Source organism: Fragaria vesca, linkage group LG5, assembly GCF_000184155.1.
Source record: "Fragaria vesca subsp. vesca linkage group LG5, FraVesHawaii_1.0, whole genome shotgun sequence".
NCBI lineage: Eukaryota > Viridiplantae > Streptophyta > Magnoliopsida > Rosales > Rosaceae > Fragaria > Fragaria vesca.
The window spans coordinates 17,638,278-17,663,382 of NC_020495.1; the positions used below are offsets into that span (position 1 = coordinate 17,638,278).

The following is a 25,105-nucleotide window of genomic DNA, read 5'->3' on the forward strand; positions in this document are numbered from 1 at the left end:
AAAAGCTGATTTTCTTGCCTACTTTGCGTCTTGATATCTTTCAGCTCAGTACCTTTTTTTTAAACCCGAAAGTACCTTTGTAAAGCTCATATATCCATATTTATGTGTGTAAAATTTCAGATGATTTGGTTAACATTTGGTTTGTCAAATTGCTTGCCAAAAACAGTAGCAGATTCAGCCAAAAGCTGAAATTTTCTGGGTTTTCAGATTTTTGCTTCAACTTTAAGAGAGCATAACTTCCTATCCACGGCTTTGTTTTCAAAACTTAAGCTATGTACTTAAAGCTTGTAATCTTATCTTTATAATAGGCTTTGGTTCATAAACTTTTGTTGGATTTGAGTGAGTGGAAAGTGAAGCCAAAAACCACAGCTTACTTACTGTTTGGGAAACCATGGCTGGCCAGAGAGAGAGAGAGAGAGGTGGGGTGTTAAATGGAATTTCCAGTTGAAAAATATATCCAGTCAGCAACTTAACCACTGATTTGGACGGCGACTTAACGGATAGACCAAATTGTGTGACATTGGATAGTTAATGGAGTAATCGATTGAAATTGAAAGTTAATGGAGTAAACTGTTGAGTGCATAAAAGTTAATGGAGTGACCAGTAATTAATTCTATAATAAAAACAAATCTTGAATCATGCACACCCTGAAATAAAAATAAACTCTCACGCAGCCATTTCCTTCGTATCATTGAGATTTCTGCACAAGTTTCCATGAAAATCAAAAAGACCTTCACTTTTATTTCGTCTTCGTCTAATCATGGTAGACATATATATGAAAGAATATTGTGTTATCTCCATCTTGCAGCACAATTTAATCCTTGACTTTTGCTGCCAATACATAACCTCCTGCTCTTGTTCCAAATTCAACAAAAATGGATTATTATTCCTAATAGGAGTCTTCTCTTTTTTTAAAAAAATATTGAACACAGAAAAACCAATGGCCTCCGAAAATTCTGAATCAGACAACCCATGCTTTCTAAGGAACTTTGTGTTCAAGAGAATGGAACTCTAGGTTCACTGGTATTAAGGATATCCATCTTATGAGAAAAGGTTAGGTCCGAGTTTGCATACCTAAACTTCTTGCCACCAGCTCCACGCGCATTCCAGCATAAAAAGTTAATCATTGAAGCTGCAGACAAGAAGGGAAATTCACTTGATTATCAGAAACCATACCATCCCCAATTTGGTAAGGTAGTTTATGGTCTTATGGAAAAGCACCATTAATAGCAAACACTTGCTCAACAAAACTTGCAGAAGCGTGATTGATAAATGTGGTTAATCTCACCATAAAGGAACTCATGACCAACAAGAACTTGATAGCAGTTATAAGAGTTTCAAGAGGATGTAAATCATCCACACGGTGCTTGATCAAGTTTAATCACTCTCAATATGCTTGCAGAATGCTTTAATAATAACTTGAGAGTGACAACAATCTTTTTAACATAAACTCACAAGGCAACAATCTTTTAATAATATTTGATATTCATAGAAAAACAATGAAGAATCAAGTTCATTTCATACAATGACTAGACAATATGAAGTAAAGAATGAAATGTATCATACTCTGCTTTCTCATCCTTTTAGTCATAGTACTTTCTCGGTTGAGGAAAGCATACTACTTCATCGGACTAAAAACATTCTCTCTAGATACACAGTATAGCACATGATTTTGGTCTACAATACATATGAGAGTGACCATAAATTAGTAAAACTAAGATTATACCTAACTAGACTCAGATCTAAACCAGTTATATCTTTCAGAGAAAATGAAACAAGCTCTCAATCCTCTCATCAACTAGAGTCAGTTACCAATATATACACTTGAACTCAAAACCTCAAAACATAAGCAAATACAGTAACACTTGTGTAAAAACCATTTAGATATATCAAGAAGTAGTGACATCACTACCCAATCACCAGTAAACTCCTCAAACTTCACACAACCAACGATGCCGATGATGTGTTGGATGAATTTGCGCTCCAAAACTTACAAATGAAAGGGGTAAATTGTTTTCCACGTTTCAAGTGACTTTGCTGTCAACGTGGAAACAAGTTTGCACCTTTGCTTTGATTATAAAGGCAAATTCATCCACCGCATCTTAGTAAACATCCTTGAGCTTCATTAGAGTTTCCATATCTTCATCTGTGGCTGCGGGTTTAGGATTCAGGTCAGATGCAAATGAGTGCAACTACTTCTCTTTTATACCACCTGAGCAGCTGAGGTCCAGGCCCATAATAGTCTTGCAACAAGTTCAGTAGTTGATAGAAATATAAACCTTAAAGTTACCGACAGTTTTTTACTACAATAACTTTTAACATAAGTTCCTCCAAAACATAACAATGAGCTTGATCCTTTGAAGTTTTAGTCGGGATATAAGTTCTACCTGATAAAGAACATTGGTGAATGAAAATTTCTTTCAATTAATCTACTTGGTTCGTTAAGACTTCAAGTGCAGGCTTTTAAGAGATAGCATTGTAGAAACTCTGACTCATGCCACAAACATAACCAAAGAGAAACTGTACATTATGTCCAGCTACCTACGTTGCACCGCGTTTGATAAGACAAGTTTGAAGAGAAAAAAAAAACTGAAAAGAAGATCAAATGTGCACCTTGCTGAATGCCATGAGTAACAAGTCTGGGATATTAAACATACAAGTCCCATCCAAACAGATCACAAATTTTTCTGACCTAGCATCAGCTTCACTTCCATCATCACAAGGGACTCCCTAGGAACACAATCTAATGAAGTCTAAAGATGGAAACTAGCAAACTATAAAGCTAGTGATACCAAAACACAAAAGGTCTCAATTACCGTAGTTCCTTCCTCAGGTTCCTTCAGTCACTTTTTGAGCCCTCCCCCTCCCTTTACTCTTTAGTGTTCCTCGAGTCACTTTTTGAGGCTTTCCCCTCACTTGAGTCTAGTTTTCCTTCGGTCACTTTTCGAGGCTTTGCTTTCCCTGGACTCTTTGCTTGCTTCTATTTGTTCTTTGATATCAATTCTCTCCCTGATATAGTATTTTCATCCAACTTGGGGGGCCTCTCTCTTTCTAGTTGTTCCTGCAGCTTTTGACGCTTAGTAGGAGCAGCTCTATCCAGTTTTGATTTAGGTGGTCTCCCTTTTTGCTTATGTGGCTGCTTAGGATGCTTCTGTTCTTGTGGCTGCTCACAAGGGTGCTTTGAGGACGGCGATTCAATCATCATAACGTCAGGTTCACATTGTGATGTAGCTTGGTTGCGTGAGCGTAGTTTCATATCCCAAGGCATCTGCTGTTTCTGCGTGAGCTTATTTGAGCAGTCAACTTGTTTCTGCTTCGGTTGAGATGAATCTCCAACTCCAGGCTTTTCCACTTGAGACTGCTTTTTCAGTTGAGATGATACTTCGACTCCTGACTTTTCCAGTTGTGGCATTCCAGTGTTCGAAAGCATTGAACGCTTGGACTCAGATAGGTTTTTGGTTCTTGGTTGAAGCTGCCTCTGCTGCAACTGTCTTTGACCTGTTTCCTCTGTTGATGTCTTCAGCTCTCGAGTCTTTTCCTCTATCTGCATTTTAGTATTCTGATCATTCTTTCTTGGTGATGATTCAACCATAGATGTAGTGAGGGACATTTCAGATCCAGAGTGCCTCTGGTCCCGTGGACTCAATTGCCTATGTTCTGCTGGTTTATGATCAACCTTTATTCTTTCATGTACTGGATCTCTAAGTTGCTGCTCTTGCTATATTGACAACCATATCAGATCAAGCTGAAGTATCTAATGCTTGATGCATGCATGAATATTAAACATTTACATGTGTTTGACATGATCTTGTTGTGCATTTGATCTCAAACTCAAGTTTCAGATTTTTTGGTTGAAAATCCTCCTCAAGCTATTTACCGAATTTCGAAGTTTTAAATTTTTACAATTCAAGAGACAATGTCATTACTGCTACCTGGAATTCAGGTGCCATTGCCACCCCATGATCAGACTCAGCTGACTTTCTACCCTGAAAATGTAGTTGCTTATGCGTTTGTTGCTCCTCTTTCTCCGATATTCTTTGACAAGATTGCTCACTTGCTGTCAATTCAAGACTCAGGTGACTTGACTGTACAACCTTCTCTTTAATCACCTTTTCTGCTTGATGATCCTCATCCTGCAAGAGTGCATTAAAATGAAATATATATTGCATCACTCATTTAGTAACTTTATCCAGCTTCCTAAAAATAAGTTTGCAAATTACAGTTGAAGAAAAATATGTCAGTGTTAATACCTGGCACTTAGGGGCCTCTGCTACTCGGTGTTAATACAAACGTTTAGCTTTCCCTGCTTTAAATATAACTTTGTTGCATCCGTGGGTAATTCAAGAGAGGCAGACATTTCATTCAGTTGGGATTCCGATGCTTTTGTTTGAGCGGAGATCTCAGGTTGGGGCATCTTTTTTGCTGGAAAACCACAATCTATATATTCCCTCTCTCTACAAGGACCACTATTTGCCATTGGTCTTTCCTCTAAAGAAGGATTTCGATTGGTCTCCTTCAATAGCTCAAACAACTTTTCCTGACCCTGAAGTGTCTTTTCCTGCACCTGAAGTGTCTTCTCCTGTAACTCCAATTTATTTGCCAGCAGCTTATGATTCATTTTTTGGACCTTAATTTCCTCTTCCAGCAGCTTATTATTCTTTTCTTGCACTTCAATGTAATTTTCCAGCAGCTTATTTGTCTTTTCTTGCACCTTAATGTTGTTTTCCAGCAGCTTACATGTCATCGTCATCAAATGCATACAATCATCATGTCAGTCCAAGAAATAAGATAACAAGTTTAAATTGGTTATTAGGCACTACATTGATTGTATACAAGTTCCAACATTTACCTCAGACAAGATTGATGAAACATGGTGGGATGACTTCTGACTTGCTATAGAAACATTTGAATTGACTAGAGTAGCCACGTCTTTCTCTTGCTTCTTAGACAATAACTCCTACATACTGTTTAGGACATTAGAATGGGCAATAACACAACCAATATCAAAGCTAGAGAGTAAATGGAGAACTGGAATTAAATATGTACCTTGTTAATTCAAATTGGTCTTGCGGTCTATTTCATCCTGAAATAATATCACTTTGCTGAGCTTTTGCTCCAGTCAGAATTGCTTCAACTACTTCTCCATGTAACTGCATATCACTTTTGACAGCTTGACTATGTTGTTCAATCACTTCACATGACTGTTCATTAGTTTGGCACTGTTCTTCAATTACTTTATCCATACATACTTCAATATGCTCATCAGCCACTTTCAGTTTCAATTTTGCATCGATCTGCTTTTCACATCTCACAATATTCTCTTGCAATTGCTCCTCATTCACATCATCTTGTTGTTTATTCACCGCATTTTTCGGTTCATTTTGTTGCTTTAAAAATCCATTTTGACCGGGATCACCTTTCTATTCTGCTCTTCTTCACTAGCTACTTGACTTTGCTGCCCATATTCTTTCCATTTTGTCTGCTTTTGTCTTCGGACACGCTCTCTTCTAGAGAGAGAATCAACTTTTTTAGCCGGAAGCTTATAACAATTATTTGACACATGGATGATTTCTCCCCTCTCAATTAGCTTTTTCAAGTGATGATTGAAGAACTTTCATGAGCCAATGACAAATTGTCAAACTTCTTTCTGACTAATTTGGATATTGATTCTTTAGTCGACCCAAATTCCTCATTCAACTCCTTAATCGCCTTAGGAATCATCTATACAAAGATAAAATTCCAAGTTTTAATTGTAACAATGTGCAGAAAATCATTACAGTAGAAGCAATTCTTTTTCAAACAGACAAGAAAGAGAGTGGTACCGTAGCATAGGTGGGGTGATTGGGCTTCTTAAACACAGGTAAGAGTGTACAAAGTTGTCGTTTGATATCATTCTTCTGACTATGGGGTGATTCCTTTATATGTGTTTTCCCCTTCTTCAAGTGCAAATTTGCAGTATTGATAATCGAAAAGAGCTTCAAATTTGAAAAATAAATAAATAAATAAATCATGATCAAAGCTGCTGCAAATTGTAAACACCTTATCTCTGCCGTTTCCACCCTAGTTCTAACGCCGAATTGCATGTATCGACTTATATTTACAAATGGGAGCGGTTGAATAACAGTTCTAATTGAACGGCTCCACCATTCATGGGATTAAACTGCCGCTACCATATATGATATCACCACATCAATCATGTTCACGGTCAATTACTAACTAAGAGATATAGCTATGGTCAACTACCGTTAGATATAAATCTAAAGGTTGAAAACAAAACAACTTATCTTTAAAATAATACTTCCCATTATTAGATTTACATCCAAGAGTGATTGACCATGATTCTCTTGGTCAGTCATTGACCAGGTGAACGCTACTGATCACCATATTCTTTATTTTTCCACTGTAATCTCATATATTTCTAATTTTGGTATATTTTTTCTGTTTATTTTACCGTAGTACCCTTCCAATATATTTTTATTTTTTATTATTTACTATATTTCTGCAACAAATGAGTTATTTGAGAAATTCAAAAAATTGGTTAAGCCTTTAACACCATACGAGCGCTTGGCTTTTTAATACAGTAGAGATCTCTGTAAAGTCTAAACCAGATGTCGTGCCCTTGCAAACTTACAAATGAGTCACTATTTTAATTTTTTAGAATATTATGTGTTACTTTTTTGTTATACTACTCACAGTAAAATCTCTTAAAATAAAAGGATTGAGGTCCATCAGTTCATCCGAAAATCTATGAGTCGAAACACGTGAGACGGTGAGAGACCTCCGTTTCTTCATTTCTAGGTTTCGGTTGGAAAATTGAGAGAAGAGAGGGTGTCGGCATGAACGTGGTGGCAAGCCAAGCAGCCAACGGCGGTCGGACCGTTTTGATAACGGGCGTGAGCAAAGGGCTCGGCCGAGCACTCGCCGTCGAGCTGGCCAAGCGCGGCCACACCGTAATCGGCTGCTCCCGTTCGCAGGATAAGCTCACCTCCCTCCAATCCGAACTCTCCTCCGACAACCACCTCTTCCTCGCCGCCGACGTCGTCAGTAGTCTTTTTATTTATTTATTTATTTTTCAAATTCGAACTCAATCGATTGATTCCAATGTTTAATGGGGGTGGGCAGAGCTCGAATAGCAGCATCCAGGAGCTGGCTCGGATCGTCATGGAGAAGAAGGGCGTCCCCGATATCATCGTCAACAACGCCGGCGTCATCAACAGCAACAACAAGCTCTGGGAGGTTCCGGCCGACGAGTTCGACGGCGTCATCGACACCAATGTCAAAGGCGTCGCTAACGTCTTGCGCCACTTCATCCCTCTCATGCTCAAGAGGGATCCCGCTCCGGCTACTGGAATCATCGTCAACATGTCTTCCGGCTGGGGCAGATCCGGTGCCGCACACGTGGCGCCTTACTGTGCCTCCAAATGGGCCGTGGAGGGCCTGACCCGCTCCGTGGCCAAGGAGTTGCCCAAGGACATGGCCATTGTGGCTCTCAACCCCGGGGTCATCCACACTGATATGCTTGTGTCCTGCTTCGGCCCCCATAATATGGATAGTTACCCGGAGCCTCGGGTATGGGCTGTCAAGGCTGCTACAATGATATTGCATCTTACCCCAGCTGACAATGGTGCTTCTCTCTCTGTCTGAGGATTACCCAGCCAATCAGTGTCAGTTTACTAATCTCTCCTCTCGCTTTGTAATAGCGATGGTAGTACTAATTAGTTTTTGTATGACCACCATGACTATCAGGCTTGCTTTTACATGGAGGCGTGTCCACTAATGAGCACATGTTCTGTTTTATAAAGCACTTGTCGTTATGGCCATTTGCAGACCATTATTACATGATTGAAATTTTGGCAAACGGATTTGAAGTTTTGTCCATGAGATTGACTCTTACTGAAACGTACTCATTACATCTCACTATATCATGTCTATGAGTCTATTGTAACTTATTATTCTATTTTGCTGCACATAATATCTAAGCCAGACAGAGAAAAAGCATAATGATATCTGCAATGAGTTTGATCTGCTTCCCATAAGCAATTAGCTAGGTTATGGGCTTGTCAGGTGTGTCTTGCTGCCCCGTTGCCAATTCTACCACCTCTCAAAGCCAAAGCCATGAACTAAAATTGAAAAAAAAAAAGGACCATAAAATGAAATTGATATGGCAAATATACCTAATGATGATTATTGCGTCTCAATTTTATAAGTTCTTTCTGAATCCCCATGGCACACCTTTGCCGTACTGTCTTCATTGCATTCCTGCATGGAAGATCAAGTGTGATAGTGTTTCTATTATAAGTGGACCAACATGCATATGTGACTCCATTCGGTGGACACTCAACTCAGTTCCATTTGGTAAGCCCCAAGATACTCTCTCTCCCCCTCTCAATTTCAATTTTAGTTTTTTTCTTTGTATAGCAGTAGTAATGTCATAACTTGATTACCATGAGAGATTTAGGTCAATTTGGGTCTCTTAGATGTGATTTGGATTAGTCCAATGATCGAAATTTTTGAAAGTTTACCTTCTATGTTATTTTTTTTTTTAATTTTTTTTTAAAAGGAGTGTTTGAGCATTTAGCTAATGTGTTCCCCAGTTAATAGACATTAAATTGTATGGGAAGTCAAAACCTGGAGAAGTTGTTCTCCCTCCTAAAATTTCTGCTTTGTTTAGGGAGATCAAGTCCCCTAGCCCAAACAAATAAAATATCTTTCACTTGGGGATCTTACTTTGACAGCTTCAGCACTGAGGTATCATCTTTTCTCTTCTTTATTCTCAAGTCAATCTTAGATGGTCTTTTTTCTTCAGCTGTGCGAAATTGTCTCATCTATATTATATTTTTTGGGGGTTTATTCCAGGGTATCTCAGAGGTGAAAGTTAGAAAGACATCACTATTAGTTGTGTCTTCCATCTATGTGGTCTCATCCACTGAGAAGGATGGTGCAATTTGGATGCTACCTCCGTTGATAAATATAACCCAGTTCTTACTCATGCATTTCCTTAAAGCTTGGAAAGGTCAGCTTCTGCAGTGAAGATTAGCAAAACTCTGGTTCTGTTTTACTTTTGAAGGTATATTACCCTACTTTGCTTAAATAAGATTGGTTGTTTGGTTAAACTGATGGTGTGGTTTTACCGCAGTATTGTCTAAATGCCCCACTGTGCCTGAATATATGATTTCACTTTTGAACACTTTCATGGGTAATTTATCTCTAACTGCAATTACAATCAAATTTCATTACATACATGCTAGTCGTTATAATTTTTGTTCTATTAATTAATTATAAAGCTTTTACTACTTAATTGAAACAAAAAAGATATTAATTGTGTGAACAGTTTATAAGGTTGGCCTTGAAGATTTGATTTTTCCTCTGCATTTAGTATAGTGTCTTATACAAGATACTAAGTTACTAACTCCGTGAAGCTCCGTAGCACATCTATCTACCTATATCTTTTATTGTAAGTCTTTAGTTTGGTAATTAATTCTTCTACAGTTACTGTGCCAGTACCTTTGGAAATATTGCCGTTTGTGTCTAAATCGTTTTATATTCGAGTTCTACTGTATCTTGTCAACGTCTTGCTCCCACAAGTAGGAAACTTTTGAGACATGCTTATCAGAGGTTGCATTTTAAAGGATTTGCTCTATATGCGTACGGCTTTTCCTACTCTTTTGTGCATTTATGTGCCTATGGTAGTTTGTACGTACTTTGTTTCATTGGAAACGTCAAGCCATATAACGAGAGAGCAACGATAGAAAAGGACTGCCTAGCTTCTAGTAACGTGCTTTCATTTGGTTGGCTTGTGCTTGAGAGTTGCAAATACCAATTGTTCACTTGATTAGGAAATTAATACTTTCTCATGAATTGAAGAACTAAAATCTACATGGACAAAATGGGTTTTAAGTCAAATTCCTGGTCGGACTGGAATATATACTTAAAAGGTGTTGTGGTCAGTGTGGGGGCATAAACATGACTGATCATAAAGATTGGAAGGAAAGTTTTGTTGAGAGGACATAATTTCATAGTCCAGGGGACTCAATTTTGTAATGAAAATTGCAGATTTAATCACACTATTTAGGTTTAAATGCTGAAATGTTCTCAGACTGCTGTGCAAATTGCAAACTCCCCTTCTGATATTATTCCCCTCTTCTTCAGTGTTTTCCATCTCTGTTACAATAAAGTGAGCAGTACCTATGTATATTTAAGATAATAATAAGCTTTATATGAAAGATATTGAAGAATAAAAACAGTGATTTCTTCCATTCTGAATTGTGTCTCTTGACAGTACGAGCTTTCATCACAGCACATCATGCAAAGAGCCAGCTGTCAAGGCTGCTACAATGATATTGCATCTTACACGAGCTGACAATAGTGCTTTTTTCTCTGTCTGAGGATGAGCGAGTGAATCAGTGTCAGTTTACTAATCTCTCCTCTCGCTTTGTAATAGTGATGCTAGTACCAATTAGTTTTTGAATGACCACAATGACTCTGAAGCTTGCTTTACATTCGGTTCTGTAGTCAAAGTTAGGAGTTGTTACATAGAGGCTTGTCCACTAATGAGCACATGTTCGGTTCTGTAGTTAATTAGCTGCCTGCTATGTTATAAAGCAGTTGTCGTTATGGCGATTTGCAGACCATTATTACATGATTTTCAACTTTGGCAAACGGATTTGAACGTTTTGTCCATGAGATTGAATCTTACTGAAACGTACTCATTACATCTCACTATATCATGTCTATGGGTCTATCTATCACTGTAACTTCTATTTTGCTGCACATAATATCTAAGCCAGACAGAGAGAAAGCATAATGATATCTGCAATGAGTTTGTTCTGCTTCCCATAAGCAATTAGCTAGGTTATGGGCTTGTCGGGTGTGTCTTGCTGCCCCGTTGCCAATTCTACTACATGTCAAAGTCAAAGGCATGAACTGAAATTGAAAAAAAATAAAAATAAATAAATAAGCTGCCAGAAAAATGAAACTAATATGGTGAATGTACCTAATGATGATTATTGCATCGCCTTAGTTTGCAGATTAAGTATTCCTACTTAAGTCTAATAATCCAATACACACGCTTCGCCATAACTACTCGATCATATCAAGACTAATATTTAATTTAGGTTTCCATTCCTAACCGATTGTATGACTAATACACACACAGTTCTCTTCCAGAGTGGGACGCCGATTTGAAATTAAAGTGTGGTGTTTCTCATTTTGCTCATTTTTAGGTCACATTTTCACATCTTCATTGTTTAGTGTCTAGAACATAGTGTGTAGATCATTCTTGAAAAGTTTCATCCAATTTGGTGATTATTTGAGCTTCTGTAATTGTGATTTACACGAACGGTTCCGTTTTGACAGATTTTGTTCAATTGATTCATTTAATCTGATTCGGTACCCAAATGATCTTTAAATTGGATGAAACTTTTCAGGAATGATCTACACACTATGTTCTAGACACTGAAATATGGAGATGTGAAAATGTGACATAAAAGTGAGCAAAATGAGGAGCATCATACTTTAATTTTAAAGCGGTGTCCTGCTCTGGAAGAAACTATATATACATATATATACATTGAGGGATCCCTATTTTTTATCACTTTTAAGGATATGCATACACCATTAGATCTGTTTTTTAATGGGGTTTGATGATTGAGAATAAAACAAAAAACTTAACACTTATGTCAATCCTACACCGTTCAAGATCATTAAAAATAAATCAAACATTTGGATGACTTATCGGTCACCAAATTTTTTGAAAATTTACAGAAATGATCTACTTATATACACCGACTCAGTCTCCGAGACCACCAAGTGATCCCGCGAGTTTGCCGCCGAGGCCTCCACAAACCAATCAAATCGGTGGCCAACCACTCTTCAGTCTAACAAATCCAAATCCAAGTAACATCTTTCTGGTTCTTTCTACGATAGTTTCTACACTCTAACTTTCGACCTGCTACTCTTCTATGCTCGATCGATCCAGCGATAAGGATAGACACCACGTCTAGTGACGGATCCAGGATTTAATACTCGGGTGGACTCGAATTTTTGTTTTTTTGGTTGATCGAAACAATAAGAAAATTTAACGGCGGTCTAAAATATTTAACTAAAATATATTAGATATACAATTTATTTATTGAGATGCAATAATAAAACTCATCCAAAACTACCATTTAAGCATTCTTTAGAAAGAATTTTTTTTTTTTGAACTATTTATATGATAAAATAGAGGTTAAGATAAGAATTCAATCATAACAAATACAAAAAGAGATCTAACATCTTACCAAAGAATGTTATGAGGTCCATTGTTCAATTTTGAGCCTAGTTAAACAATGCATTTTAGAAGACTGGGAATCGAACCCGGCTAGGATTGCTACAAGCACTTGCATTAAACCAAGCCAACTAAAGCTTCTTTTGTTACTGTGATGCACACGTTAAAATATTAAATCTTAAAATCTTGGTTAAGTTTGAGCCCTACCAAACAAAGCTTAGCTCCGCGCTTGATCACGTCCTCTACTAAAAGCCATGATTATGGCGGTGAACATGACTAGCCATGATTTTACTAAAAGCCAACGACCTCTTGCTATTTTTTTGTTTGGGAGAGAGATATGGGTTTGCTGAAATACATCTGTTTACGATGAAAAAATAAAATCTTATCCAAACCAAAATACATCTGTGTAGTAACCTACATTCTCTTACCTCGTATTTATCTTTACCCTCAAATACTAACCCCGTATTTACCCCAACCCTATACGTATCAGATATCTCACGTGTGGCCTCTGTCTCGTTGACACGTGGAAAAACAGAGCGGTGCTGGAACCGCTGGCATGGGTACATTCTAGACGTCTCCTCCCCTTCCTTACCAAATTACCCCAATATCTATCTTTCGTCTCTTTCTCCCACCAACTCTGTTTCAGATCTTCTCCTTCTCTCTCCTCTCTCTCTACCACAACGCTCGACGACGACAACATTGCCGGCGAAGCCAACGATCCCTCAACGTCGATGCCGTTAAATGACACCAACACCCGCCGGCGGCTTCGACTACGGCACCACCGTGGCCTCCACCCTCGACGACGACCGCCGCTTCGTCTCGGACTCCTCCCCTCACCCCTCTCAATTCCCATCCTTAAACGAGACCCGAACCCCAATCCCCCCAAATCCACCAAATCGCTAGTCTTTTCCGGCCGCCGTCCAAGTTCGAGTTCTAGATCCGTGGACTCGGAGACCCACATGGCCTGCCTCAACCACCTAACCCTCTTCAAATAGGTATTTCTGGGTAATCATCTGGGTTTAAGATATGGTATTTGATCTGGGTTTGATTTTTTTTTCCTGGGTTTTGATCTGTATGTATCTTCTATCTTTCTTGCTTTGCTTGCCCTTTTTAGTTTACTCATTTGTGTTTATCTCTGATTTCTGGGAACTTTGAAATTGTATCCATTTCCACAATCCCAGCAACAAAAAGAAGCATCCTTTTTTTCCAGCATGAAACACAAGCATCATCTTTTTTTCAGCAACAGCCCTTTAATTTTCATCTGCTTTCAATTTCTGTTTTAGACACCATATCAATATACTTCCTTTTTGCAGGATGAAACATTTTGATCCTTCTGATCAAGTTTTGCAGTCAAGCTGATAGTATTCTTTGTATATCAACTCTCAAAAGGTACTTTTAATTGCATTAGACATTACTTCAGTACTTTTGAATTACTTTGCATGTATTATGAAAGTGAGCAATCACCATGTTTTTTTTTGTTTTATCATTCAATTGGTTTCTATTATGTTGATGGGGTTTTTCTTTCTGTGTTGAATATTGCTGAAGAATGAGTATGATCATTTGATTTATAGATCAACAACTTATAGATCATGGACACTAATCATGTGACAATGTCTACTCTTGAATTGCTTTGTTTCAATACTATGTTCAATTCTGAATGACCGTTTTATTTTCTATTAATCCTAATGTCCTGTGTATTTGGGGAATCCAGATACAATTGAATTTATATTCTGTGTAATTGAATTTTGTTTCTGATTTTGAATTGGCAAAATTGGCATTTGATTTCCAAGTGGTGTTGGAGGCTGTAGACAAAAAATATGATCTCCAAATTAAAGATCCAGCCGTATGTGAGATAGAAAAACAGCTACATTTTTGTTTTACTCACCACTCGTTGAGCATTTACTCACAACGTCAATGTTATGCTCTACATTACAGAACCAACTGATATAGTGTAGAGCTACAATGTGCTAGAAGAAAGATATTCTACCCAGCTTGCTCCACATGCTTCAAGCAAATGAGAAAAAGCCAGTCAGTCGCCTAATCAGCCCCGGTCATGATATGTAGTAAGCTCTTGACAGGTAACACAACCAACACTCTAAACTGATGATCTCAAATTAAAATCCATTATGAAATATGAAATGATGAATGCTTGAGTAAACTGCATATGGGAAAATGGAATAATAGAAAGCTAAAATGACATCTATTTTTCCTATCTTTCAGTTGGTTATTTCTCATTGACTATTTGAAGGAATTTTTAAGTGAAGTTTTGACCTCTTGCAACCGATAAATTCAATCTGTCACTTTTTTTGAGCACGTCTGTTTCAAGAATAAACAAAAAGAAAGTCCACTTTGTAAGCAAGCAGCTGTTTAAAGCCTTAAACGAGCGTAAAACATATATCCAAAATGAAAGCTCTTGATATTGAACTTTCATTTAGGTGATTGAGCTCTCCTTTCTACTGTTCATTTTCATTTATTTATTTATTATTTATTATATACACTGATTTGTTGCACTTATAGATTATGGATCTTGCATCATCACTAATATCCAACAACTTCTCTAGGATATCTTTCCTTCATGTTCAACTCTTGGGCATGTTTCATTAGCAAAGAAAATGAACATTGCCTCATGCAGCAACCGGCTTTGCAAACCAATGCCAAGTAAAAGTCCAGTAAGGTAACTTCCTCTTTAGCTTATAACTTCATGATGTGCTACTATAGATGTTTCTACATCTGGTTAATAAATCCGGAAGCTTTAAAATTAGTACCCTGCATTCCCTAATTTTGATCACCAATATGTGTATATCTATGTTTATATTTAATATTAGTACCCTGGATTCCCTAATTGTGATATCATGAAATTGATTGCGAACTCTGTTTTATGCTGTGTTTAGCAAGCTACTAATGAACTTTTCATTTTGAGAAACTATTTTTTAAGCAATCATGTCGGTCAGAAATTACTCGAGGACTATCAAGTTTTATCATATAGATATGAATTCTAAAAATCCTTGACCTATAACATTAGTGTCTTATATGTGAAGTTGTGAACTGAATGTAAGATTGTAACTACGGTGTTATTTCTGGTCAAATGTGGTGGTAACTACGGTGTGGCTTTGGGTGTGGGTTGTTTTGGTAATATTCGGTTTGTTAGTGCTTCAGGTAAGCTTCATGATCTCATCAAAAGAAATTGGTCTGTGTGAAGTATGGAATATAATAGCATAGTCCCTTCTTTAATATTTCAGATTGATATCACAATGTTTTATTAAACCTTTAAGTAGCAATTTTTTTTGAATTGATACATTACAAAGTTTATATATGACTCAAAGTACATGTATTGGTTGAAAAAAAAAAAAGTTATCAACTTCTTTCAATATAAAGCTGGAGACTTTGGTGGATGTTTGTAATCCTGCTCTTCTAATTGACATTTTCATTTTGCTTTCTTGAAGTGTTTGGAATTAGAAGGGCTACTTTTATCGGCTTTCAATATCATGCCAACATTAGCCCAGTTTTAGTACACTAAGTATGTGTTTTTCAATTTTCTCAGCTCCACAGGTATGAACCTTTAACTTGGTAAGTTGGTATGATACGGGTTTCTCTTAAATTTGATTAACTTTGCCTTCAATGTTATTGTTTATTTGTAGCTCAGCTTTACGGTCTGAATGGTGTGTGTTAAAGTGTTACCATACTCAATTGACTTATCATCATTCATGGTTTTTCTTGTTTTATAAGGTGAGGGAGTAATGTCTATATCACCAATTGTGAATTGAAATATGCCACTTTGAAGTTTCAGTACATCTTTTTCTATGAATCAAATTTGAATTGACAAAAGGACCAACTGTTTTATCATTGCAATAAAATTCCCATGTTGGTCTTTCTGAAGGGTTTTTGTTTTGTTTTTTTGGGCACCCTATTGGTTGATTCAACACCACATGCGGCTGCTTGGTGAGTACTATTTGCTTGCCATATGCAAATCTTACTTTTTATGGGAAACAAACAAAAAATTTCTCCAAGCAAATGTGAGCCAAGAACATGTAGAAATTTCAATGATTAGTTACTTATTTCAAATTATTTTCTGCATAATGTATGATAGAGTGGCGATCAGGGGAGTAGAGGCTGACATAAATTTTAACATTGAAGACTTTAAACAAGTGAGTACTAACTTGAGTTCTTCAATTCATGCCTCAAGAAAGCCAGGTTTTTTTTTTTTTGGTAAATGGGCTTTATCTGAACTATTTCTATTAAACCAGTTTTGTTTGCCCATTTTATGTATTCTAATCCGATCAACTTCTTAGTTCTCTTGCTTTCTCCGCTCTCATCCGCGTCTTCATCTCTTCTCTCTCTCGCCTGATCTGGCTCTGCTCTTTTTTGTTTCAGATACAATCAGTTGCGGTGTTTTCCTTCTTTTCTTCTCTGTTCAGACTTCAGAGATTGAGTTCATAGTGATCTATTTCCTGAGTTTTGGGCAGTTGAGCTCTTCTACTCTCTTTTTCTTTCCTTTTCTCTACGTCTTGGGCTCTTGGGTTGAGAGCTATCGTTTTTCAGCGGTGAGTGTTAGTTCCATTTTGTTTCTCAAAAATTTCAATTCTGGGTTTTTGTTTGAATCCGTATTACCTTAAAAAATTCCCATTGCAGTGGTTAGCAGGTTGTGATCGGTTTGTTCTCTCCAGGCCCAGAAGTTATCTAAAAGTTCTCGAGTCCAGTGCCCCCAATCTCTCCATTTCACCATTGTCCAGGTATATTTATTCTCCCTGGGTTTTGTGCGAGTGTTGCTTTTGCTGATGATGATTGCTTGGTGTATCTACTGCTTATTTAAAATTTCTACATTTTTTTTTTCGTAATTATATCAACTTGATTAATGCATGGTATTTGTATTGGATTTTAGCCTGCAGGTTTTAATTTAAAGATTTAAAGAAAGGGATCTTGATGGAGATCATGTTATTTAGAAAAGTGCAGGGGAGGCCATTTTTTAGAAACATACTTCTGGCTTCCTTTTTATCACTGGTAAGTTTTGCCTGCATGTAGAAATACTCACTGTCTATATATATATATGTATATCACCAGAATTGTAATTTGTCTCAACAACATGAGTCTCAGTGCCTCTTTTCATGTGAATTCAAATATGCCACTTTGATGTTTGACTAAATGCCTTGAAAAGCTTCTTCAAACTGTTGAAAAGTCTTGATATTTATTAGTCTCTCACCGCTGAAAAAGAATTCTGAAATATTCTCTTGCAGGAGGTAATTCAGCAAAGAAGGACATCATCATTGCTGGATTCCTTATCTATTTTAACAAAGAAGACAATTTGCAGAGGTATTGTGTTGCTGACAACCATAGGGTTTGAAGTTTCAGTTTTGAGATCCTAAGTTTGAATCCTAAATCTGTTGTCTTACTAATCCTTCCGGTCTCTGCATTTAGATGAGATCTTTTATGATACTGCTGGCATTTGCATTTCTTAATCTTATCCGTAAAGCATATAAATTTCTGTAAATGTATATAAAAGCACCAAAGGTATAGAATATAGATTAATGCAAACAATTTAGAGCTTGAGTTGTATTTACTGAACCTGTCACAGTGTTTTTTGAACATATGGAGAAATTTCACATTGCCTTATGTTGCAAGGTTCAGTTAATTACAAGTTTAAGGATTTGAAGTCAGCAAGAGAGATTTTGTTGTGATGAAAATGAACTATATACAACAAAAGTGAAATTATCGAAATCAAATGAAGCTTATAACTTAGTTCATGCTGAATCTTTTTCATGATTATTTGTTTTCCTTAGTTTCTGTTAACAGTCTATGGTGTGTGATATTCAGTATTGTTTCTGTAAGTTCGGCAGCTATTCCATTAACACGTTTTGATTTACATATTCAGTAGTAAATGTGAATACAGTTGAATAGATACACAATTAGCCAAAAGTTTTAAAGTAAATATGCAATTAGCCAAAAGTTTCTGTAAGTTTGACTTCATTTGGTATCTGCAAGTGAAAACCAAAGATGGGGTTTGGGAGGAGGGTTGAGGAGGGGTGGTGGGTTTGGGAGATGTCGGTCTGTCCACCCTCAGATCGATCACTGAAGATGATGTGCATGCTAAGATTTTGATTGATCATCTCCAAGGTTCCCTTTTCATTTCTTTGGGTACCTCTAGGATTCAAAGATGTGATTTGAAATATTCTGTTCATTTTTGGTTCTGATTTGGTTTTTGTTTGTTCGTTTAGGTGCTCAATGTCAATCGAAATCAGAAACAATTGAATGGGAACAACTAGGTAAACTTTGTGTTGTCTTCTGTTGGTTTTTACTTCAGTTGAATATGAAGTTTTTACTTCGGAATGTGATCTCAATCTGGTGTTCGGTCTATTGGGTATCAAGTATTACTGGTTGCTTCTGAATTTAATGTGAAAAGTTTAGAATTTGAGGTTAAATTAGTTATGCAATATAGTTCAACAGGGTATTAAGCCATGCAACTTGCTTCAAATTTCAATTCTCTCTTCAGTTCATTTTTGCATTGGAAATAATCTTTAATTTCAATCCTGCTAATATGCATGTACTTCAGAATTCATTATTTTCCCTTCATTTTCAATTTTTGATTAAATAACAGTTTCCGGTGAATTTCTTATGAATATGCGTGTACTTCAAAAATATATTGTAAAGGTTGAACTTATTGCTAAATCAGTAACAAATGTCTCTCATTCAATACTACAGTCAGCATTAAATTCTAACAAGCATTTCCAATATATCAAAAATAAGTTGGCAAGTATATAAAAAATGACAGTGGTACGTTGCTTTGTTCATTTGTTGTCCAGTTTACTGGTATAGTCATATTCATAACTCTAAACTGATAGTGATAAGTTTCTGGTTTCTGCAGGTGATCTTCTCTGAGGCTATTGGTTGAATTGCAGTCCCAATGCAGTTTGTGAACTAAAATTATGGTTATTTCAGGTTCGTTTATTATTGGAATTGAATGTTATCTTCAAAATTTGCTTGTGAATCAGTAACTTATTGATCATACAAACCAAATGATGGATGAGACTGATCAAACTCCCTGATAGAGCACAAAAGGTTCTTCCTCCTGATAGACAAACTTCTGCTTTCTGTTCGTCCTCCTTTATTTTTGTTTTATTAGTTTTATTTTATTGATCATGCATATCAAATGAGCTGGTATGAAGAATGAGCTGATATGAAGGATTTAGGATGCCAAGAAGATTAAGCTGTAACAGTAGTCCAAAAATTCAGTAAAATTGATTCTAGTGTCGTCCTCAGGTAAAGCTAACTATCTTTTTTGCATTTCTTTTTTGTAGAAATAAAGTAGTCATAGTAGAGGGAAATATAACAACTATTCCTCAATTTGAATCATATATATTCGGGTTTTTCAATTTCGTACCTTTCTTTTATCTGATGCTGAATTTGAATTGGACGAATTGATTTCCGAACAGAAAATTTCTCTTTGCATGTTGTGATCGAGCTTGAGAGGAGTGATCTTTCTCCGGGTATGCTTTACTTCTGCTAAGTTTTTGATTTTGGTTTGCATTTGATTTGATTTATTTTTTTTTTGTTCTGAATTTGCTTCTTGGTTCTTGGTTTTGTTTTTGTCGGATGTGGCTGTGGGCGTTGGTTGTTTTTGGGTGATTAATTCAAGTAAGCTTCGTGTCCTTCGTAGTTCACTCTTCTGCCCCTGTATTGTTTGGGTTTTCACTCTGTTGCCCTGCCAGTTGTTGATCGCCTGAGCCTCCACCTACTGCTTTTGGTTCTTCGAGTGTCTTCCACAGCTTTCATCTTTTGGGTGATTGATTTTCGATTGATTATCTTTGCTATTCTCTTCTCTTGATCATCTAGATTCTTATAGTTTATGAATATTTACTTGAAGGAAGCTTCAGAGATGGTTCAAAACCAGAAAACTGCTTCGGTTCATTCAATTCCAGGTCAGTCTCTTCAAGCCCCATTTGTCCGCTCTATGACTACAAATATTTTAGTCATGAATTTCTTCAGTTTGGGTGTTGGGTAATTCGTTTTCCACTCAGTTTTTTTTTCTCTCACAGTTTTTTTTTATCTAATCGATGAAGGCTTTAGATGGTTGGTTTGTGTGGATTATTCAAATTCATTGCTTTGATCAGTTTGCATGGTAGTTTTGTTGATTGTTCTTCATCATCATTGAGCCTAAGAAAGGGTGTGTTACTATCTCCCACTCTCTTTTTTGTACTCATTTCAGTTGGATGGATGCTGATTCAGATGAATTGTATTTATTCCAGAAAGAGACTATCTTTGGCCTTTTAACGATTACTTAACTCAAATATGCAGGGGATTCAACTTTTTAAAGTTAAATTAAGAGGATCAACACAATTTAAGGTGGAAAGGAAGTGGCTTTTGGAGGCTGCAGCTATGGCCTATGGTCCTCCATATCAATGACAAGTTTACATGTTGGGTTTTTTTTTTTTTTTTCTTCTTTCCATTTGATCTGTAATTTCTGCATTGTTTTTCCTTATACCAATATGGTTCCTACTTATTGTTTCACAGAACTTTTTGGGGTAGTCATGGAGTTCCAAGATTAGATTAGCGAGGGGGCTATAATGTAATACTATGTGATCTACATTCTAATCATACTCGGCTCTTTGTTGATGATAATTGGAGGAGGAGCAGTTGTAGCTCTTTGTTTCCGCTGAAAGTTTTGAAATTTGGTTGCAATACTTTGATCTTTTAACCGTAAAATTTTTGTATTACCAATCCCAAAAATTGTAAAAACATTGTTTTTAGTCCTTTATCCTTTGATAAGTTTATGCTATGACTGATATCCTTTTTTTTTTTTCCCTTCTTCCCCGATCTTGCATGTGTTAGTTGTCTTAAAGAAGTTTTCATCGTGCATGCACGAATCAAGAGCCTTATCGTTAACAGATCAATCTGACCGATTTCTGGAAACCAATTGGTAAGTGCTTTTCATTTCGATTAAGGTGGAGAGCTAAACCAAGAATTCTTTTTCTTTATCACTGATTGGAGGCTTGGCAGAGGACACTGGTATATTTACCATTTTGCTTTTCTTTTTTTGAATATACAGGAGAAGAGGGCGACTTTGGGTCTGGGTTTGTTTGGGCTTGGTTCGTTGCTTTGTTCTGGGAGACTTCCTTTGTTTACTTGCGTAGTTTGGGGTCAGTTCAGTTTTATTGTTTATTGATTGTAGTTTAGCTTAATTTGTAATGATACGATACTGGGATTTGATACAATAAAATATCAAATAGTCAAACTGATTTACTACGGTTACCAATGCTATTAAATTGCTAAATATGTATGACAGCTACTTTAAACTTCTTTTTTTTTTGATACCAAGCTACTTTAAACTTCTCTTTTGAAACTGAATAGATAGGATGTAAACTATATTTGGGTAGGTATAGTTACAAAAAATAAAAACTAAAAAAAATAAAATTCAGGGGTTTAACTATATTCACAGATTTTATATGTAATTATATTTACAGTTATATTTACAGCTACTCAGATGGAGCAGATTTAGGGAACTCTAAGACTGGATGCATCATGATTCATTTACTTTCTTTAAAGTCAGGTCTAGCTCGCTTGCATTCTATGACCTTATTCATTTGAGAGATTGATTATGTGACAACATATTTGTCCATTCTCTTCTCCATTTATCAGACCAAAAAAAGAGAAAAAAAAAATTCAATTAAATCCCTTTTATATTTTGCTTTAGGTGAAATAAAGACTATTGTTCCTCTTCATTGCTACAGAATTTGAGTGATCTGATTGATGTAAAATATAAATTCCTATGTATGCCTATGCAGCCGTTTTTTCTTTTGCTGATTTCATGGCATGCTACTGAAGCATAGTTCTAATACTAATACCCTCCATTCTCTTTTCTCAGTGTCTCCATCCTTGAAAGTATTTGGCTTTCAGTTCAACAAACATAAAGCTAAACTATTTGGTATGATTTTACCTCGATTTGTTGATTTATAAATAAAAGGAATTTACGATATTATTATGCGGCCTGGCGTGTTACTGTTCTGAAGAACAGTGTCGGGCTTGGACTTCTTCCTGTGATATGTGTAATTCCGCCTTTGCCCTCCTTGGTCTCTTGCCAAGTGTCCTTTCACGAGTCTTCTCGCGTCTTCTTGCCTTATCTGAGTGCGACAGAGAGAAACGAAGGTCCTAGAAAAAGTGAGAGAGGAGCAGCGGAGCAAGGCTATCGATTTTGGGTTTGAGCAATTCCATATCTGCCTCTGTTGCCATATGTAACTTCTCTCATTCAATAGAAACCCAAAAGGAGTGCGACAGAGAGAGAAAAGAAAGTAAGTGAGAGAGAAAAGAGAGCAGCGGAAGGAAGGGCTGGAAGGCTATCGATTTTGTTTTGGTTGTGGATCTATCCTTTCCGGATTTTAATCGTTCCAATCCTGGCTGTTGTCATCTGCCTCTTCTCATCTGGTATGTCTCCTCTTTTTCATCGATGGCTGTTGTTTTCTCCTTTCTATTGATCTGAATTGGTCTGGGTGTTTGTGCTTTGTGGGTTTGTTTTTGATTCTCTTCTGTTTGCTTTTGATTTGGGTTTGGTTCGTTTCTGTTGTAGGTTGTTTAAAGATGGTTGTGACAGGAAGTTTTGGATATGCAGATATCAGTTTAGAGAACTTTTTTTCTGAGGTAAGGATCTGTTGCTGATTTCATTTATTCGGGGATACTTCTTTTCAATTCCTTGCTGTGTTTCTACAATTGAGATTTGTTTCTATTGGTAGTTTATTTGGTTTAAGTGTGTTTTGAGGGTTTTGATTAGGAGAGAACAGTTAATCTGTTGTATTCTTTACAATGAATTCTATCGATTTGTTTGTTTGTTTTTTTTTTAAATTTAAGCAGGGTTACAGGAACTTGACTATTTTCGCACACAGTAGCAAAGGCAGCGGTGAGACATTCTTCAATAAAATTGGTGTTTGTTTTTCCAATTTTTATGATTGATTAATCAGATTCTGAAAGTTCTAATCTTTAGTTTCTCTTGGTTTTAATTTCAAGACCTTTGTGAACCCAGTTGGAGCAACTTTGGAGTAAAGAATACTCTTATGTAATATTCATAATCTTGGTCAAGGTAAGTATTAATTCCTGTGTATATGTTTTTGTGGTTGGAGATGGTGAATTTCTTTGAAACTGAGATTTTAGTTTCTTTATATCATGGCCTTCACATGGAAGCAGTATCTTGCACAATGGTAGAATAAAACTGAAAATCAAAACTTTTATATAAGCCTTTAGCTGAATTAGTTTGAGCAACAAGTATATGTTTTTGAGTCACCATCCATTAGCTGAAATTGTTGTGGCTTTTGATTCTTCATTTGCTGATCAACATGCATGATAACTAATGTTGCTTCTACTAAAACATACTTCACTGTTTTTAATTTAGTGTATTTTGGTGAAAATTGGACCCATTCTTTCTTTCCAGTTTCCTCCTACAATCTGATAGTTCATTTCTTGGATGATTCACCGAATTTAATGAACATGTCATGTAGTATGCTCAAATCTTTGCTGTGAAATAAAATTCTATATGTATTTGATTGCATGGGTACTTAGGATGACAATACAATCCTTCATTTGAAAAACTTCGATCATGAAAATAGAAACTTTGAGATTTTATGGGAATGTTGGCTACGTACAGTTGCGATGTATGTGTAGATTTTTCTATTCTCACAAGCTCTTTCTTCTTAGAAAATATTCCAATGCATGCAGACTTTTGATGCATACACATACTGTTCAATCCTCAGGTTAACAATGTAGATAGAACCTGTTTAATCTTTCACTCAGTTCTCTGCATATACCTCTTCCTTTCCATTAAAAAAGTTATGCATTTTTCGTTTAGCAAGATCTTTCAGGGATTATTGTCTTCTCATAGTTTTAGAACAAGATTTTCATCTCTGTTCTTAGATTTTTTATTTTTATTTTTAATTGTGAATGGGAGATAGGTATTCAAATTCATCTTAACCATCTCCTTAGTGGTCTATGCTTCCTAGAACAAGATATGATATACCTTTGTTCTGCAGTACTTATATATTATAGAGGGGACAATCATTCATTAATAAGCTTTTTCCATTTTGCAATTTTTTTGTGTAGTTGTGTCAAAATCTTTCATTAATAAGCTTATTCCATTTTGCGGGTTCAGTAAGAGAGATCTATTGCATTCTTCAGGGAACTGTAAGTTGTTGTATAGTGCAACCTGTTTGGACGTCATCATCAATTTTTAGGTGGGTTTTTGTGGTTTCTGGTTATATATGGATTTGATAGTGTGCAATGTGCATTGGTTATAAATTGGGTGTTTGTTTTGAAAAGGTTGTGAATAAAAAGAGTTGGTATTAATTGGATTGCCTCACTGACTAGATATGAAAAGTTAAGCTTTGAAAGTGAGTTTTAGGTTTGATGTAAATGTTGTTGCATCTGTATGGATATCTGGATTTTAACCGAAACTGTGAAATTTTTGATTCCTCAAGAACTTAGTCAGCTGCAGAATCAGTTCTCACTGTAAGTGCCCATGTCTATTGTGGTCCAGAGTTTAGGATATTTACATACTGAGACTTCACATTTTTGTTTTGATATTATTGTCACTGATGAAAATGGAGGAAGAGCACAACAATATATCAGGGGAAGTGGTGTCGCTGATCAATTGCCTAAGTCTTGCAATGTTGTGAGTATTTGTTATTGAATATTCTGATTTGATTATATATTTTTGCAGCCTGGTATAAGATTTCCTAATATGAAATTGATTTCTTGCAGAAATGTGTCTCATAACAACCTGGCTAGAGATATTCTCATGTGATAACTTATCAAAATTTTCCCCTGACAGGTTAGACATACTACTGTTTAAATTTTTCGTTAAAAAAAAAA

The 25,105-nt window shown here is 36.3% G+C and overlaps 1 protein-coding gene and 1 non-coding gene across 2 annotated transcripts; both read left to right on the forward strand.

Moving 5' to 3' along the window:
• The first annotated feature begins 6,739 nt into the window (after nucleotides 1-6,739).
• Nucleotides 6,740-7,919, forward strand: LOC101309449 (3-oxoacyl-[acyl-carrier-protein] reductase FabG-like). The gene is made up of 3 exons (XM_004299964.1): nucleotides 6,740-7,040; nucleotides 7,123-7,664; nucleotides 7,747-7,919. The coding sequence occupies exons 1-2, from the start codon at nucleotides 6,837-6,839 to the stop codon at nucleotides 7,642-7,644; spliced, it is 726 nt and encodes a 241-aa protein (XP_004300012.1). The 5' UTR covers nucleotides 6,740-6,836; the 3' UTR covers nucleotides 7,645-7,664; nucleotides 7,747-7,919.
• A 9,313-nt stretch (nucleotides 7,920-17,232) lies between these two features.
• LOC101309734 lies at nucleotides 17,233-18,512 on the forward strand. Its single transcript, XR_184705.1, has 4 exons — nucleotides 17,233-17,263; nucleotides 17,497-17,572; nucleotides 18,132-18,373; nucleotides 18,475-18,512. It is a non-coding gene; the product is annotated as an uncharacterized LOC101309734 (transcript).
• The last annotated feature ends 6,593 nt before the right edge of the window (nucleotides 18,513-25,105 follow it).